The sequence below is a fragment of the Littorina saxatilis genome, linkage group LG15 (assembly GCF_037325665.1).
Source record: "Littorina saxatilis isolate snail1 linkage group LG15, US_GU_Lsax_2.0, whole genome shotgun sequence".
Classification (NCBI taxonomy): Eukaryota; Metazoa; Mollusca; class Gastropoda; order Littorinimorpha; family Littorinidae; genus Littorina; species Littorina saxatilis.
Window position 1 is genome coordinate 13,629,256 of NC_090259.1, and position 16,470 is coordinate 13,645,725.

The following is a 16,470-nucleotide window of genomic DNA, read 5'->3' on the forward strand; positions in this document are numbered from 1 at the left end:
GATGTTGGGGCGGGGCCAATGAACTAATGTCAACACAGTAAGTATCAACCAATGTTTGGCTCCGCCCCCACATCACGTGGACTGGGTGGCCGAGTGGTAACGCACTTGCGCTCGGAAGCGAGAGGTTGCGAGTTCGACCCTGGGTCAGGGCGTTAGCAATTTTCTCCCCCCTTTCCTAACCTAGGTGGTGGGTTCAATAGTGCTAGTCTTTCGGATGAGACGAAAAACCGAGGTCCCTTCGTGTACACTACATTGGGGTGTGCACGTTAAAGATCCCACGATTGACAAAAGGGTCTTTCCTGGCAAAATTGTATAGGCATAGATAAAACAATGTCCACCAAAATACCCGTGTGACTTGGAATAATAGGCCGTGAAAAGTAGGATATGCGCCGAAATGGCTGCGATCTGCTGGTCGATGTGAATGCATGATGTATTGTGTAAAAAATTCCATCTCACACGGCATAAATAGATCCCTGCGCCTTGAGTCCGAGTCTGGAGATACGCGCGCGATAGAAGACTTCATATATATAATCACGTGACCCATAAACCCATCGCCTGTAATTAGATCATACTATTACCGCTTCAGTTCTGAGACATCCTGCTTGCTGGCGCGCGCGCAGAGAAAAAAATTCCCTCTTTATCTTCACTTCTGATGCTCATCCTATTGTTGTTGGCACTCGGGTTTGTTTGTTTGTTTGCTTAACGCCCAGCCGACCACGAAGGGCCATATCAGGGCGGTGCTGCTTTTGACATATAACGTGCGCCACACACAAGACAGAAGTCGCAGCACAGGCTTCATGTCTCACCCAGTCACATTATTCTGACACCTGACCAACCAGTCCTAGCACTAACCCCATAATGCCAGACGCCAGGCGGAGCAGCCACTAGATTGCCAATTTTAAAGTCTTAGGTATGACCCGGCCGGGGTTCGAACCCACGACCTCCCGATCACGGGGCGGACGCCTTACCACGAGGATTGGGACTCGGGTAACAGGGAGCGAAGGGCAGTGCCCCACCTAGTGATCGAGTGCCACAACCCAGACTTTTCCCTTAATATATATATAGGTTTTAAACTCCTGCTTCCGGATTATACAAAACACATTAAAACATGTATTAAACAATGGCGACTGCACGTGAGAGGGAACAATAAAGAGACCAAAAAGCAATGTACTCACGTTAAAATGACGAACACGGAACGAATAACAGCGACGTTTCGACCTAAGGGTCTTCTTCAGGCACAAAAGCACAAAAATACACACACAAAAAAGAAGAAGAAAGACGATAGAACAAATGAAGAGAAGAATAGCTGACAAAACAACTGCACTGCACAAACCAACACATGACAAAGACACAACACTTCGAATTAACCTAAAATAATTGTAATCATTTTTTTTTTTACAGGAATGTATATGTTTCTGTGTTTGTTTTTGTTTTAATACAAAAAAAACCGTGATCAAATAATCAGAACTCTTTCAAAATACTCTGAATAAAATATATTAAATGCAATAACTTTTGGTTTTTTTTTAATTCAAATAAATGTTTTAGTTTGACTGCATTTGAATAGAAACTGAATTCTGATGAAAGCAGTTACTGTAAAGTCATTTGAAGTCACATGATAAAAATCACATGGTTTAGTTGAGCAGACCACAAAGTGCAGAGCTAAAATATGTGTATGAATCTGTGTGAAAATCCAGTCCGTTTGTCCACAGGGATGCTAGGAAGCAGTCAAATGGGGTCGCTCAATCTGCTCAAATCCAGTCAAATGGGGGTCGCACGGGCCGACAAATGGGGACGTCCCCGTTTGTCGGAAGCGTCCCCATTTGACTGCTCTCCAGTGACAATCGTCCCCATTTGTCGGTAAAACCACCTACACACCCACAAACACACACACACACACACACACACACACACACACACACACACACACACGCACAAACACAATCAAATCCAACTCGTATTGATGCTCTGATCTTCTGTATTACAGGTCCGATGTCTTACATACACACTGTGGCAAGGCGTCACATGGTAATACGGTGTAGTTCCCGCACAAAGACTGTTGGGACGTTTTTCTTTAAGGATTCACCTTGATGTGAACTTCCTGGGTCAAGGTGTTCACGATGAGAGTGTCGTCGGGAAGAGCGTCTGCGGGATAAACATAAACACAATGTACAATACAACCCTCCTTGGTAATGCTGCGTCGCCCAAAACAAATAACGGTTTTGGGTGTGACGAAATAAAGAACAGGGCCGGAGTGCTATGCAAATTAGGAGCAGTTCTTCCAAACCCATTAAAAAAAATGACACTACCAGCCTGTTCCCGCATATTGAGCCAGAAGTTTTTGTTTTGGCAAATTGACGTTGCAGTTCCGGGGCAAATGATCATCGTTTCTTAGCGAATTTGTGTTTAAACGTGGTTTTTCCCATAATTAAACAATACACAGCTCGAAAATATGGCCAAGATCAAATCTACGGTACTTCGAAGAAAGAAGAATAACAACATTCTTGTCCAACACGACTTGCAATTGGCCGTGTGCGCTGTAAAATCTCCCAACCTTCAAAGCAGACGAAAAGCAGACATCTTCATTTTCTTCGAAGGGAAAAATCGTTGGTCATAAAGTCTTGCAGCACCCAAACATACTTCTCCACGCTTTCTTTTCTTTTCATAATTATGCAGTTGCTTCCCAAAATAAAATGTCATTCTTTTTCTCAACTTGTCAAGTCAGTCAAACCGCCGAAGCACACAGAACTAGGCAATGACACTGATTGGAATACGAAAGATCTTCGATGACGCAAATATAAATGACGTCATGTGGTCACACCTATCTCGAGAACTAAGCATCGCACAGAACCAGCGCTCTTCCATTATGGACTGCAGAATCAAAAAAACAAGAAAGGCAAGTGTGTTTTTATTTTTTTATTGTTTTTTTTTATTGTTGTTTTCTTTCTTTTTTTATTTTTTTTTTATTTTCTATATTTTCTTTAACACTTATTATCAAAACTTGACTAAATGTAGAAACAAAGAGACTGCCAACGTTCCGAAATTTAGAATAAAAAAACAAGAAAGGTAAGTTGTTGGAACGTTTGTTATTGACAAAACAATACGTTACAGTCACAAATATATCGACCCAACGGTCTTTTGAGGGCACAGACACACAATTAGTGACAACAACTTATCTTGATGGAATGGAGCGGGTCGGGATCAAAGTGGGCGGGGCCTGTGCGCTCTCAAGACTACTAACTAGTATAAACCATAAGGAAAGACGACCGTCCATCATAGGCATCAAGTAAGACATAGGCCCCGCCCACCTCGTGACGCGTGCCTGTGGAATGTGCGGACGCATGCAAGGTTGGGTCGATATATTTGTGACTGTAACGAATTGTTTTGTAAATAGCGAATGTTCCAACAACTAACCTTTCTTGTTGTTTGGTTCTGAATTTTAGAACGTTGGTATAGTCTCTTTGTTTTTACATTTAGTCAAGTTTTGACTAAAATAATGTTTTAACATCGAGGGGGAATCGAAACGAGGGTCGTGGTGTATGTGTGTGCGTGTGTGCGTGCGTGTGTGCGTGCGTGTAGAGCGATTCAGACCAAACTACTGGACCGATCTTTATGAAACTTGACATGAGAGTTCCTGGGTATGATATCCCCGAACATTTTTTTCATTTTTTGGATTAATGTCTTTGATGACGTCATATCCGGCTTTTCATGAAAGTTGAGGCGGCACTGTCACGCTCTCATTTTTCAACCAAATTGGTTGAAATGTTGGTCAAGTAGTCTTCGACGAAGCCCGGACTTCGGTGTTGCATTTCAGCTTGATGGCTTAAAAATTAGTTAATGACTTTGGTCATTAAAAATCTGAAAATTGTAAAAAAAAAAAAAAAATTCTAAAACGATCCAAATTTACGTTCATCTTATTCTCCATCATTTGCTGATTCCAAAAACATATAAATATGTTATAATCGGATTAAAAACAAGCTCTGAAAATTAAATATATACAAATTATTATCAAAATTAAATTTTTGAAATCAATTTAAAAACACTTTCATCTTATTCCTTGTCGGTTCCTGATTCCAAAAACATATAGATATGATATGTTTGGATTAAAAACACGCTCAGAAAGTTAAAACAAAGAGAGGTACAGAAAAGCGTGCTATCCTTCTCAGCGCAAGTACTACCCCGCTCTTCCTGTCAATTTCACTGCCTTTGCCGTGCGCGGTGGACTGACGATGCTACGAGTATACGGTCTTGCTGCGTTGCATTGCGTTTAGTTTCATTCTGTGAGTTCGACAGCTACTTGACTAAATGTTGTATTTTCGCCTTACGCGACTTGTTGAATATTCTCGTTGGATTTCAATTTGTAGAAGATTTTTTTTCTGAACGTGAATGGTCTCTCCGCCATGTACACAGTCATACTCTTTCTTGGGAGATGCATGTTTGGTATTATACCGCGTCTCTGGTGACCACAACCGTCTTACAGGAATTACATTTAAAATATTTAGTCAAGTTTTGACTTTCTGTCTTAACATAGGCAGGAAATCGAGAGTGGGGATAATTATTGTGTGTGTGTGTGTGTGTGTGTGTTTGTGTGTGTGTGTGTGTGTGTGTGTGTGTGTGTGTGTGTGTGTGTGTGTGTGTGTGTGTGTGTGTGTGTGTGTGTGTGCAGCAATTCCCGGAAAACTGCTCGACCGATCTCAATAAAACTTCCCACAAGAGTTCCTGTAGATATGTATCCAAATATATGTTGTTGTCATTGTTTTGAAAAAAAGTATTTCATGATGTGACATGTCATACTCTGTTTTTGTAAAAGTTGAGGCGACACTGTCACACCTTCGTTTTTACATTTAGTCAAGTTTTGACTAAATGTTTTAACATAGAGGGGGAATCGAGACGAGGGTCGTGGTGTATGTGTGTCTGTGTGTGTGTGTATGTCTGTCTGTCTGTGTGTGTGTGTAGAGCGATTCAGAGTAAACTACTGGACCGATCTTTATGAAATTTTACATGAGAGTTCCTGGGTATGATATCCCCAGACGGTTTTTTTTCTTCATTTTTTCGATAAATGTCTTTGATGACGTAATATTCGGCTGTTTGTAAAAGTTGAGGCGGCACTGCCACACCCTCATTTTTCAATCAAATTGATTGACATTTTTGTAAAGCAATTTTCGACGAAAGCCGGACTTCGGTATTGCATTTCAGTTTGGTGGCTTAAAATTTAATTCATGACTTTGGTCATTAAAAATCTGAAAATTGTAATTAATTTTTTTTTTACATAAAATGATCCAAATTTACGTTCATCTTATTTTTCATCATTTCCTGATTCCAAATACATATAAATATGTTATATTCGGATTAAAAACAAGCTCTGAAAATTAAAAATATAAAAATTATAATCAAAATAAAATTTCCGAAATCGATTTAAAAACGATTTCATCTTATTCCTTGTCGGTTCCTGATTCCAAAAACATATAAACATGATATGTTTGGATTAAAAACACGCTCAGAAAGTTAAAACCAAGAGAGGTACAGAAAAGCGTGCTATGCAGCACAGCGAAACCACTACCGCACTAAACAGGCTCGTCAGTTTCACTGCGTTTTGCACGAGCGGCGGACTACGGTCATTGTGAAAAAGTGCAGTGCGTTCAGTTTCATTCTATGAGTTCCACAGCTTGACTAAATGTAGTAATTTCGCCTTACGCGACTTGTTGTTGTTGACATAACCAGCCGAAAGAAAGAAGTGTTCTGACTTTTGTGCAAATTACAATAACGTTGCCAAATGCGATCGACTTAACAGAACGGGATTTGACATTGAAAATATTGTGAAAATAAGTGAAATTATCAACTTCCACGAAAAGAAGACTTTTTGTTATATTTTTTTCAAATCTCGAGGGCTAGTTATAGGTTATTTTCAGCAAGCTTCTTTATGAATTAATGAAAATAGCCTTTAGCTTTTGTTTTCTTCGATTTGTTGAAGGTGGTCCATATTATGGGACTCGCACATACTTTGAGATTTTGATATTATTTTTTGTTTGCAGTAGAAACTCGGGGTCAACACTGCTAAAATGTAACAAATACGGTCTTAGCTGTCATATATAACAATTTTTGTGTGATAAAAGCTTTGGTTGTGGACAGAAACGAGTCCGTTTAAGGCGGCAAATTTAGAGTAAACGCTGCCAAAAGTGAAAAAAAGAGAAAAAGCCTAACGGTTTTGAGATTTGTGTTTCTGCAACTGTTTTGACATGTGCAAGTTATCCAGAGAAGGCGAATACAGCAAATAAAACTTTTTTGAGCGCTCTAGCGCCGTTAGTTTGTCAGAACAAGAGGTGGTCGGCCATATTAGGAGCCGGTCCATATTAGGAGCCCTTCCCCTACACTTGTGCAATGTCGTGCAAATTCATCAATGACAAAAACGCATTCATTCACGGGAAATGCCCTGATCCTGCCTTTAAATGCTGTATTCAAGTCACTGATTGTCTAATGTTGATTAATGTATACTATGTCACTCGAATTACTCCAAAGGTAACACACTGGAGGGTTTAAATTGGGTTAGTTTGGCTACCGCTCAATTTCGAACCTCGTACTGTTGAGTCGTTTGAGTCGACTTTGGCCAATTATTTTGAAATTGCACAAAAGTCAGACCCTTTAAGATATAAAACTCTCTTTGTGAAAGGATCATGCATTGGCTGATGTTTATGTCCCCAAAATATGAAGTGATTCAGTCAACCGATGTAGAAGTTATTTGCATTTTTGAGGGTTGCATTTTTTGGGGGTCACACTGTAGAACACTGCAATATGCTCTGAAGACATACCTTCCAATGTCTCAGAGTGGTAAATGGTGCTCAAGGAATCACATTGGTCATCGAGGAAATAAAGTAATAGAGATTTGGTGGAGTTGAGATGTCGAATGACAGCGGACGACACAAACCCTGTAGTGTTCAGGTAAACCTTCTTTTTGTCCACCGTCACCGCTGTCCCCTGTCAAAGAACCACAATGAAAATCAAGTGGCGTGCCGCAATATCAACACATGTATTCAATCTTTCGGCCTCTGATAAAACGAATTCAATATCAATTCCTATCTAGATGTGCATTTGCTTCACCACTCTTAGTATAAGCTTAGCTTGTTGTGTGGTCACAAATGTTTATATCGCATAATACATTATTATTATTATTGTGATCATTTTTATGCGCCTAATCTAGATATAGCCCTAGGCGCTTACATATTAATTTCTGCCGTTTCATGCCACCCTGTATTTCCGGAATACAATCTTGTTTAAACCAAATAAAACGAACAACACTGAAACCCAAACAGTGACCACCCACACAACAACTAGTATTTACTAACACTAAAAAGTATAACAATAATAATTGTCAGTAAGCACTGGTGTCACATGACTATTCTAATGTGAAACAGTTGATAAGCTAATGGAGGGGGGGGACATTAAAATAGACCCCATTTGCTATGTTTTCATTTCCTGGGAATGACAGGAGGCAGTGTGTTTCTGTTGGTCTGTGACAGGCCCGTGATGAAGTGGTGTCTCTATTGTGGGTTGCGTAGGCCCATAACTTTTTCTAGGAACCTTTCAACCAAGAATCTTAGAGTGCGCTAACAAACACTGAAAACTTATTGTGCGCCTGCGTCCTCTTTTTTCTCGATTTCAGAAGATTCATATTTTCCTTTATTCAATAGTGACATGTAGCTTATAGTCTTCGCATCACAAAAAACAGGCCTCAGCATTAGCTTCCTTATGCTAAACAGAAAAAAAAGCACGAGCCATTGTTGTTTTCAACATATTTCGAGTCAGACTAGCATTTAGAATTCTGTTCTACGTAGCAGATGAACACATGCAACGGGTTTGCATGGGCTCATGTAACTAAACGGTTTTCTCATATATTTCAAGACACACAACTATAGGAATAGATGGTAGTAGGTTCTAACCAATATTACTGTGTTAACTTAGCACCAGCCTCCTTGATGATTCACATACAACAAGAGCAATAACATGGCAAGTTTATTTTGGGAAATACACACACAAACACACACACACACACACACACACACACACACACACACACACACACACACACACACACACACACACACAAGGTTAACATACGAACATTTCTAGAGGCCAATATTGCGGCAGTGGAAGCGAACGTCACATTGTCGGAAATTGGCCCAATGAAGCATCTCGTTGGTGTTCCATAGGAGACTATTCCCATCATCTGAAATGAAGAAGCGATGAAATAACCTCAGATAGTTTCACATTCAAGATTACAAGTTGGAGTGAACATATCGGGGCCTTTTGTTGAGAAAGCACTGCTGATAAAATACATATAAAGTGGATCATGCAATATTACCGTCAATCTTAAAATAGTAGTTTTTGTCTCGGAGACATGATTTTAAAAAACATTAAAGATGCTGTAAACATTTTCTTTTCATTTTTGTTTCCAGATAAATATAGACACTGTCAACATTTTACCCAACTATCCCACAGATGACTTTTTACACATACCTTTAATATTGCAAGTCAAACACAACTTTATGCGGTTTGTCAGTTTGCACTGATGTCCAACCCAAGAAACAATTAGCATATCCCCTGATCGCAATCTGGGGCTAAAGTCTGTGTGGGTTATGCACAAATGGAACCCAAAACCATGTTTTACTTCTTTTTACATTTAGTCAAGTTTTGACTAAATGTTTTAACGTAGAGGGGGGAATCGAGACGAGGGTCGTGGTGTATGTGTGTCTGTGTGTCTGTCTGTGTGTGTGTGTAGAGCGATTCAGACTAAACTACTGGACCGATCTTTATGAAATTTGACATGAGAGTTCCTGGGTATGATATCCTCAGACGATTTTTTCATTTTTTTGATAAATGTCTTTGATGACGTCACATCTGGCTTTTCGTGAAAGTTGAGGCGGCACTGTCACGCCCTCATTTTTCAACCAAATTGGTTGAAATTTGGGTCAAGTAATCTTCGACGAAGCCCGGACTTCGGTATTGCATTTCAGCTTGGTGGCTTAAAAATTAATTTTTGACTTTGGTCATTAAAAATCTGAAAATTGTAAAAAAAATATTTTTTTAATAAAACGATCCAAATTTACGTTCATCTTATTCTCCATCATTTGCTGAGTCCAAAAACATATAAATATGTTATATCTGGAATAACAACAAGCTCTGAAAATTAAATATATAAAGATTATTATCAAAAAAAATTTTCGAAATCAATTTAAAACACTTTCATCTTATTCCTTGTCGGTTCCTGATTCCAAAAACATATAGATATGATATGTTTGGATTAAAAACACGCTCAGAAAGTTAAAACGAAGAGAGGCAGAGAAAAGCGTGCTATCCTTCTCAGTGCAACGAATACCCCGCTCTTCTTGTCAATTCCACGTGCACTGCCTTTGCCACGGGCGGTGGAGTGCCGATGCTACGAGTATACGGTCTTGCTGCGTTGCGTTGCGTTCAGTTTCATTCTGTGAGTTCGACAGCTACTTGACTAAATGTTGTATTTTCGCCTTACGCGACTTGTTTTCTACGTATCCATAACACAATCTCTTAACCCGAGATAGCTGGGACAGGCTGATCTTTCTTAACCCAGTGTGGGATTTTCAGTGGGGCGACCACCCCCAACCCAGCGCGTCCCCGGGTGGCGGATAGGGGAACGGTCTTCAGATATGGAGATCAGCCGCTTGCGGCCGCGGACCAAACTGGCTCCGGGTGGGATCCCGGAAAATCCTCCCCCCTGTGCTCTCAGGGTAGGACGTACGGGCCATGAGCTAAGGGTGAGGTAACCCCGACAGAAAACCCCGAATGCTGAAGACGGAGGACCCGGGCCGCACGGCGCATTCTAACAAACCATGGGTACACGCACTTACGCAAATGATGACACAATCAACCAGCACAGATGGAAATGGCGCTCGCCCATTGAGGACCCCCCAGGGTGGAGCAGCGTCGGGTCCCATGCCTCAAAGGGACCCAGCCCCAACTACTGGAGGTCCCTCCCGTCCGTCTTGTCACGCCAGGGGACGCGGGAGGAAAGTGACTGGCACCACCACAACCAGGAAGAAACCCAGTCAGCAGCGACCTTTTCAGGTCATGCACTGGAACGCAGAAAGTATCCTGAACAAGAAGACAGAGATGAGGAACGAAAAGAAGTGTGGCCGTCACCAACTCCCTTGCAGACCAAACTATACGGCAGTCGACAGGAGTTGGAGAAAACGACAACATTTATCACCAGTGCTGGACTGATTGTGTAACCTCTGCGAACGCCAAGAAGAAGAAGAACCCGAGATAGAAATAATTATATATCTTAATAATCAAGACTAAGAAATTATACTTTCATGGAGCATGTTGACGTATTTAATTAACGTGCTAGGCCTGATCGACTCTCATGCTGTCGTGTCCTTACAATGATGAACAATTCATTCGTGAAAAAAAAGTTGTGTCAATGACTCTTGCTACGATTTTAACAAGTCGCGTAAGGCGAAATTACAACATTTAGTCAAGCTGTCGAACTAACAGAATGAAACTGAACTCACTGCATTTTTACAGCAAGAGCGTATACTCGTAGCATCGTCAGTCCACCGCTCGATGCACAGGCAGTGAAATTGACAAGAAGAGCGGGGTAGTAGTTGCGCTGAGAAGGATAGCACGCTTTTCTTTATCTCTATTCTTTTTAACTTTCTGAGCGTGTTTTTAATCCAAACATATCACATCTATATGTTTTTGGAATCAGGAACCCACAAGGAATAATATGAAATTGTTTTTAAATCGATTTCGGAAATTTTATTTTAATAATAATTGTTATATTTTTAATTTTCAGAGCTTGTTTTTAATCCGAATATAACATATTTATATGTTTTTGGAATCAGAAGATGATGAAGAATAAGATAAACGTAAATTTGGATCGTTTTAAAAACAATTTTTTTTTTAACAATTTTCAGATTTTTAATGACCAAAGTCATTAATTAATTTGTAAGCCACCAAGCTGAAATGCAATACCGAAGTCCGGCCTTCGTCGAAGATTGTTGGGCCAAAATTTCAATCAATTTGATTGAAAAATGAGGGTGTGACAGTGCCGCCTCAACTTTTACAAAAAGCCGGATATGACGTCATCAAAGGTATTTATCGAAAAAAAGAAAAAAAGTCCGGGGATATCATTCCCAGGAACTCTCATGTCAAATTTCATAAAGATCGGTCCAGTAGTTTGGTCTGAATCGCTCTACACACACACACAGACAGACACACACACACACACACACACACACACACACACACACACACACACACACACACACACACACACACACACACACATACACCACAACCCTCGTCTCGCTTCCCCCCTCTACGTTAAAACATTTAGTCAAAACTTGACTAAATGTAAAAAGGATAGATGCCTGATGCATGACTGAAAGCCCGGGGGTGGGGGGGGGGGGGGGGGGGGGGGGGAGGACGCCGTGCAGTTGGAAGTGACAAGGACAACAACTTAAAGGCCACACTAAGATATATGTTGGTTTACGGTAACCCGACCGACCCTATGTTTTCCCACCGACCCTGAAACTTGTTTTTCATTTCTCAAACAAAATCCCCACATATTGCGAACCAAAACGAGACTTGGAAAAAAAAAATAAAGAATTAAAAAAGCCGACCTACCGACCCTATGTTGGAGGGTGATGTTACCCCATACCAACAACATTGTATTTTTGTTTGGCCTAAGTAGCGAATAGCTTGTGCGTGCAATTGACATCGTGCTCTTTAAGAATGTTGAACATCGAGGGATTCACAAAAATCGACTTTGCTTATACTTAGCTAATATTCTGCCCGTGAAATGTTCAGTGTGTTGAAAAAGTGTTGACACAATTTGAGAAACATACCATATAGATTTAATTATACAGATGATTAAATATGATGACATGCAAATAATCATATGTCTCGATTGAACATTGCATTTTCATTCTTTAGGCCATATTTTGGCGGACTAGAAAAGAATGCATGTTTGTGTACGTCCAATGTTTAAACAAGAAGGAATTCTAACTCAGATCCATCGATACGTAGAGGATTCATGCCGAGTCTCAGTGAATATTAGCAATAATGGTCGAAGTTTGCGTATCATGAAAAATGCGAGCTTTAGCGAGCTTTTTCATGACCGCGAACTGAGACCATTATGTCTAATATTCACTAATACGAGGTGTGTAACCTCTTAATTTCTCCGTTCTTCAGTTAATCAAAGAAAAGAGGATTTTTTTGTTCTAAACTTTGATCGAATCCTATTCACTCAATTAGTCGACCTACGCAGGCGATTGATTATTGCGCAGTTGTATAGTTTCGTGAAAATAATTCAATTATCTTAACACTTCATGTCAGTTTCCCTGTATTAGACTAAAAATCAAGTACACAGTTATGTTCTTATTCTGCTGTGACGGTAAAGGCAGATATTGTGTGTTCTGTTCATGTTTTGGTATCGCTAAGGAAATGTTCTTTCGTCAAATAGGATTAAGCAGATGAACTTTTGCACACGTGTTCCAACGTCACGATTAAACACTGTATGAAGTTCGGTTTTCTGGACGAAACAGTGTATGACACCGCTTAATGTTCTTAAAATTGATGGGATGTGTGCATTTGGTTGCGTGTCATTTGTTAAAAAAATGAAATATTGTTGCAAACTGTCTGTCGGATTGCAGTCTTTCGTCGAAGAAACTGTATGCAAATACATTTGGAAGGGGAACTACTCTTGTCGCTGGACACAGTATGATAGTTACTTGCCTTGGAACTTGCTTGCTGGGTGATCGTTTGATTTCGAGTCAAAAAACAACCGAACCCATGGTTTTTATATGGATATTCATGTGCTCAAGCCTGTGGAAGCTAGTTGAAATGCGGTACGTTTATTTGGTTTGCTCCAGAGATGTATAATTATATGTTGTACATCAGAGCGTTCGGAACTTTTCAGTCGCAATAGTAGTGCCGACACAGAACAGCTTTTTAACCCATGCACTATCGAGGATTCAGGCTGTTGCTGGCTTGTTATTTGTTTGGTTGCTGGGTGTTTATCAAAAAAATAACTAGCCCTACCACTTTTCAGAGGTAACGAAGCAGAGGGGGGAATACATAAATGTTATCTGTATTGTTGACCAAAATATGATATCTTACACAGATCTTGACAGTTATTGTTCACCTCGACCACTGGCGCGGTCTCGGAGAAACATTGACTGTCTCGATCTGTGTAAAATGTCATCTTTTGGTCAAAATACCCATAGCGTTTAATAAACGAGGGTTGGGTTATTGGATGGGGTAGCTTACCGAGTCCTGGTTGAAGTGGTAGGCAGTAATGGAAGGCGTGAACTGTCCATACTCAGAGCCGGAGGAAAGCCAAAGTCCGCTGCCTATGCTCGTCATGATCACATTTAACAAGGTTCCCTTTATAGCCGCAGCGTGAACGTTTAACCCGTTGCCGGTAAGTCGTTCTGTCCAATTGTAGTATACTGTATGTTTAGCATTGGATGATATCTGTAACAGAGAAACAAGGTTCGTTTAGTATTGATACTACTAATACTAATAATTGTCAGTAAGTACTGGTGTCACATGACAGATGTGAACCAGTTGATTGGCAAACGGCGATGCGATTAAAACTGTTAGCGCACTCTTGGAGTGCGCTAACTTTTCCACAAAGCGTATTCTTCTGCCCTTTGCCTAAGCGAGACTGTACTCTCATCCTCAGAATTAACTAATGACATGTAGCTTGTATTCTCCACAATACCAAATGACCATACATTTCCTGCGGCTCAATTAAAGCAGAAGTGTTTTTTTTTCTGACAGATTGCATGTGCCTGTGCCACTGATCAAAAAATAGAAGCCGCTGTGTCTCATCTCATTTTCGACTTGCATAAATTCTTCTCACATGCCGTGTTAGTGGCATGTAGCTAATTATTCACATTACCAAATGATGAGTTAGTATACAATTCCCAGCGGCTAACAGAAAACACAAGTGTTATTCCGATAACGTACCAGCTAGACAAGCATTTGGAAGTCGACTGACTCGATCGACTCTGTCATGCATAGCAGACTACACTGAAATACGACTGCATCAGTTCAGTAAATGAATGGTTTCCGAATTATTATTTCAAGGCAACAACAATCGGAATCGAAAAAATGTAGGATTCAGAGCGTTCTTACCATGTATAAGATGTATTACCAGCCTGCCTCATGCGTGCAGACTCAGTGCAACGTGACGAGCAATGTTTGTTTTTGAAATGAGACTGCAGTGGTTCGATTGCCTTAGCCTAGCAGACGACATACACCCCGCTAAGCAAATTAACATGTTGGACAAATGTGAACGAAACAACGATGGGGTTCAGAGCATTCTTACCGTCCATATTTAGTACCAGACTCCCCGATGAGTGAGGATACAACACGAGAAACATACCACATTTATTTTGAAAATGTGCTAACCGTCGACCATTCCTTGAAGTCAATTCAAGGGGCGCCACTCTGCACAGTCAATCCGTCAAAGCGAGCTGAAGGTTTCGAATCACAAATAACTAAGAGCACAGTTCTTTCTCCGAGTTCAAATGAGGTCTCTATGAAAGATCATCACTTTTTAGCTTACGCTACACTGGAATTTACCAACAGAAATTAAAATGCGTGTGACGGAAACACGACACACGTGAGACAGCCCACACAAAAGTAGATCTTTCACGACCTGACCACACAGTTATGCCTATTCAAACTTCTTCTTCGGCGTTCCAGAAATTCTGGTAACGTGTGAGCTCGTTTGCCCATTTGGGTTCCCCACACTATACTCTGAGAGCATAGTCAGCTTCACTCCGATTTCGTTGGGTAGGCATGCTGGGTATTTTCGTGTTTCCATAACCCACCGAACTCCGACATGGATTACAGGATATTTTCCGTGCGCACTTGGTCTTGTGCTTGCCTGTACACACGAAGGGGGTTAAGTCACTAGCAGGTCTGCACATAAATTGACCTGGGAGATCGGAAACATCTCAACTCTTAACCCACCAGGTGGCAGCGACCGGGATTCGAACTCATGACCTCCCGTTTAGGAGGCCGACGTCTTATCACTGCGCCACTTCGCCCGTCGGTCAGGAGGCCAGGACAAACAAGAAAAGCGGATCTAAGTCGACCTACTAACAAAGTTATCAAAACGCCGCAGAAAATATGTGCCTGATCAAACGTGTTATTATCTTGTGGTAACTGACCATATCTTTATTGAAACAATAACAGTGCGCTAGCTATTACATTTATAGAGCAAAATTCGAAAATAATTATTGAACTCAGCACTAGGCTTCGTTCAATACATAATTTTCTTGATTAGCTCTATAAATCTCCCAGCGCGCTGTAATGTCTCAAGAACTTAAATTGTCAGTAATTACGTTGGTACTGGTGTCACATGACTGATGTGAAACAGTCGATTGGTTAATGGCAATGAACTTAAAACTGTTAACGCACTCTTGGAGCTATAGATAACGTATTCATACAGTGAGGCTGTGTCCTTTCTTTCAATTTGAGAAGAGTCTTCTCATCCGCGGTGTTAGAGTCATCACTGTAGCTTATCTTCTCAACATTACCAAATGATGCTTGATCCTAAAATTCCCCGCAGTAAAAGCAGAAGTGGTTTTTTTTCTGACAGATTTCGAGCAAGACCATGCAGCATTCGGAAGTCGACTGATTCCATTGACTATCCTACGTACATGTAGCAGACGACAGCGTCAGTTCAGTACTGAAATGAACGGTTTGAGCATATTTTAAGACAACAACGATGTAAATAGAAATGATCCTTGACCCTGAAATTCTCCGCGGCTGAAAGCAGAAGTGTTTTAGCTGACGTATTTCCAGCTAGACGATGCAGCATTTGGAAGTCGATTCATTCGATTGACTGTCTACTGTACACGGAGCAGACGACAGCGTCAGTTCAGTGCGAAAATGAACGGTTTTTAGACCGGGAATCAAAGCAACAAATGTTGCAATCTTTTTTTTCCCGAGATGATTAACTGGGGGAAACATTGTCAGAGCAATACCTTAACTGTCCGAGTGGCGTCTGCGTCGATGAAGACGAGCAAAGTCACCAAGAAGAGAGTAAGACCTGTTGCCACTTTCATGTTGCTGGATGTCCGCTGTCCTGACGATATGCCGCAAGAAGGTCCGCGCTTGTATTTATCTAGTCTCTTGACTGTTTGTCAACGAGCAGTTTTGTCTCTTTTCCGCTTTGGTTTACGAACTCGATTATTTGTCAAAAGCAATCAACATAACGGGCGATCATCATTTTATGGTTTTGAAACGATCCTATTCGTTTTTCTCTGTCTCTGTCTCTGCCTCTGTCTCTGTCTCTGTCTCTCTCTCTGTCTCTCTCTCTCTCTCTCTCTCTCTCTCTCTCTCTCTCTCTCTCTCTCTCTCTCTCTCTCTCTCTCTCTCTCTCTGTAAACGGTAAAACCTCTCCAAAGGATGTTTAAAGAG

General features: G+C 40.8%; 1 protein-coding gene across 1 annotated transcript; it reads right to left on the reverse strand.

The window, feature by feature from the left end:
- Positions 1–1,957: 1,957 nt before the first annotated feature.
- On the reverse strand, positions 1,958–16,161 carry LOC138948619 (uncharacterized). Its single transcript, XM_070320186.1, has 5 exons — positions 16,035–16,161; positions 13,300–13,506; positions 8,114–8,218; positions 6,804–6,969; positions 1,958–2,142 (listed from the first exon to the last, which is right to left on the reverse strand). Exons 1-5 carry the CDS (start codon positions 16,113–16,115, stop codon positions 2,072–2,074), a joined length of 630 nt encoding a protein of 209 aa, XP_070176287.1. The 5' UTR covers positions 16,116–16,161; the 3' UTR covers positions 1,958–2,071.
- Between the last annotated feature and the right edge of the window lie 309 nt (positions 16,162–16,470).

Excerpts from the sequence above, each read along its gene's own strand:
- LOC138948619 (XM_070320186.1), bottom strand. The coding sequence starts at position 16,115 with ATGAAAGTGGCAACAGGTCTTACTCTCTTCTTGGTGACTTTGCTCGTC. Across the intron at positions 8,219-13,299 it reads ACCACTTCAACCAGGACTCG|ATGATGGGAATAGTCTCCTA; the intron begins GTAAGCTACCCC and ends TCTTCATTTCAG. Across the intron at positions 2,143-6,803 it reads CCACTCTGAGACATTGGAAG|ACGCTCTTCCCGACGACACT; the intron begins GTATGTCTTCAG and ends TTTATCCCGCAG.